Here is a 3,015-nt window from a genome sequence, read left to right as displayed (position 1 = left end):
AACTATATTCGTTTCCTCCTTCCAAGACACACTGTCATGTGCCGTACAGGCAAGGTTACACCCTCTGCTCTCTCTGCGTGAAATAGATTCGCCATCTGAGTATCAAACAGTATCGATACCATCGAGAAATTGGAAGGAGGCCCAGAAGACGTCGACTCTATATCATAATGGGAAGATTTGCATTTCTAGTGTGCCTGCTGTAGTGAGGCTGTGTCAGGTCTTGGCAGTGGTTGTCAGCTGAAGCAAACGACGGCAATGACGCGCCAACCAGGGTCAAACAGGGTTAAGAGGATGCTCCCTGAGTCAGAATGGATGAAGCTTTCCCTTTTGAGGCGTTTTGGAGCCGGTCTCCTCGATATTGACTGACGTGTCGTCTGCCAGCTCAAAGCCCGGGTATCCTACTCCGTACCAGGCAGACACGTTTGATTCGAAACGTACCTGCGCACGATCCATCAGGTTGCCCGACTTGATTTGCGAGAGATGAATGCCCCATCACCGGTCCAGGACTGGGGATTTTGCCGGGGCGTCGCGAAGCCTGGACGAGACTGGGCCCCGTGACTGTGACTTTGCCCGTGTGCGGCTCGTCGTTTCCGCAACTAACAGGCAGGTCGAAGGCAGACAAGACGACGATAGCCGGACAGTCCTGCATGGGCATCAGCCACACTCCCCGATTTCTCTCTCTGCCTCTGCTGGATCTCGACTCTGCAATCTCCCCACTTAACTAGCCATTTCCCCGCATTCTCCAGTCGATGGCAACATGATGGACCATGATGGACGCCGTAGGAGCAGCAGCATCCGTTGTCCAGCTCGTGGTGTTTTCAGCAAAACTCCTCGAAAAGGTCGCTCAGTTTTTGGACGAAGTTCGACATGTGCACGACACGCAGCGCGCATTTCTAGAGAAAGTGGACTTCCTCCGAACTACTTTGCAAACACTGTCAACCACTCTGGACACAAGGAAGATGCAGATTGGTGTCCATGGCACAAATCAGGACGAGCAGCAAGTTCTGGAAGTGGCGAGAGATGTCTTGAACGACTGCAACAAATCCATCTTAACCCTCAAAGCGCTCGTGACGACCACTAAGTACGGTCCGTTCGCAAAGACCAGGACCCAGATTAAACTCCAACTTAAGGGCCACGAAATACAGAGAATCGAGTCCAGGATCGCGGCAAATATTGGAAACCTCCAATTGCTGATAGCGTGTTTCCATCTGTAAGTACCTTCACACACGCCCATGATCGCTTGCAACGATCTAACCAGTGCTTTCCAGGTTCGATACCCGCCTTGCGCAGGACAAACAAGTCGATAGTCAACTCGCGGAAATTGTAGAACAGGTCAGATGCCATCAACAGCTGTTAGACGAGCTGTCACAGCGGCGTCCAAATAGAGTTGCAGCTCGAGAATCCCATGAAATGTCCCCTCTCTCGATCGACAACGACAGACATAACCATGACCTTCAGTCCCCGGATCTGAAGACGATGGCTGCAACGATTAAGACCGCCAACTCATTGGTCGAGAAGAGGTCTCGAGCAAACTGCAGTGAGCCAGAACAGCGACGAAGCCATGGAACAGAGACTAATGGCGAGCAATCGGACGGCGGGGTGGCTCTGCCTTTCTCGAGGACGGCAGGGACCAGGCCACCGACGATCCCTACACTGGAATTCCGCACTTTGCTGCTCGACAAGTACATGCTACAAGCTGAGGAACATTTCAAATGCGGATCATATGCCAAATGTGAAGAGTACTTGCGGAAAGCCATCGAACAGGGTAATAGCCGCTATGAAGAATACGGACAGGTCTTTGAGCAGTGGTTGGATATTCAGATCAAACTGGCAGAGGTCTTCCAAAGGCAGGGACAGTATCAAAATGCGGAGAAACTGCTATCCAACCTCATATCAATGGGAGAATATGATGGCCAAGTTGCGCATCCTGATCACTGTCACATTGCCTTTGAACAGCTTGGAAGACTATACCATGCCATGGCGGGTCTACAACTCTACAGGTACCGCACAACAGGAGACATCGGGCTAGGAGAACTGAGTTCTATGGTTAAGACGGCATATAACTTTGCGTCTCACTTACATATGGAGGACTCGTTGTCCACGTCTTTACAACGACTCTTGACCCAGTGCGCGTCAACCTATCTGGAAGTCTGTGAGCTCGAGGGAGATCAAGTGACCGCGGAGGCGCTCTGTGAACGACATCCTGGGTTGCGTCGCAAGTTAACGCCAGAATCACAGATTGTCGAGCCAACTGTTCCCACACATTTTCCAGAGCCTCCTGTCGGGAGTATCTTATCCCAACGCCGGCCGTCTTCGCAAATCACACCCATCAGCAATGGATTTTCTGAACCAGAAAGGGGTCGTGCGGGCTCGATTCTCTCGCTTACTGCAGATACAGATATCAGCAAATATGCCAGCAACCTACTCACCGAGGTTGAGAACGGGAGTGTAACCTTGACACGGCTGTTACTCGAGATGGGCGTGGACACGGAGCAGACCAATTCCTCGGGGCTAACGCCGTTGCTGATTGCAGCTAAGAATAGGAATCTCGAGATGCTTTAGCTTCTTCTCGATTGCCCAAGGACCAACATTCATGCCAAAGACCACAACGGTCTGACGGTCCTTCACCACGCCTTGATTGGACTGGGTGGCAAGAGCATCGACAAGATGGTCAAAGCCATTCTGGAGAAAGACGTCGACGTGAACGCGCCAGACAAGGACGGTCGACAACCGCTGCACTACTGCGTCGAGTACAACAACACCAGCGCGGCAGCGATTCTGCTGGCCAGCGGGCGGGTGGATATCGAAGCGCAGAACGCCCATTCCGAGACCGCGGCCATGGTTGCGGCTAGGAGAAAATATCCGAATGTGGAGATGATCTGCTTGCTGCATAAGCACGGGGCCAGCATTGACCGGAAATCCATTCCTCGGAGCTTGCAGTTGAAGCTCAACCAGCTGGACAAGAGCGGACGACAGGGTAGTCGGCGTTCTTCAAGGACTTGGTCGTACAGCTGA

General features: G+C 52.3%; 1 protein-coding gene across 1 annotated transcript; it reads left to right on the top strand.

Moving 5' to 3' along the window:
* Positions 1 to 770: 770 nt before the first annotated feature.
* T310_2645 (uncharacterized protein) lies at positions 771 to 3,015 on the top strand (the record flags this gene model as incomplete). The annotated part of the gene is made up of 3 exons (XM_013474493.1): positions 771 to 1,210; positions 1,269 to 2,448; positions 2,563 to 3,015. The coding sequence occupies 3 exons, from the start codon at positions 771 to 773 to the stop codon at positions 3,013 to 3,015; spliced, it is 2,073 nt and encodes a 690-aa protein (XP_013329947.1).

Source organism: Rasamsonia emersonii (assembly GCF_000968595.1).
Source record: "Rasamsonia emersonii CBS 393.64 chromosome Unknown ctg1118621760034, whole genome shotgun sequence".
NCBI classification, from domain to species: Eukaryota; Fungi; Ascomycota; class Eurotiomycetes; order Eurotiales; family Trichocomaceae; genus Rasamsonia; species Rasamsonia emersonii.
The sequence above is the reverse complement of the archived record's forward strand: the minus strand, read 5'-3'. Positions and strand labels throughout refer to the sequence as shown.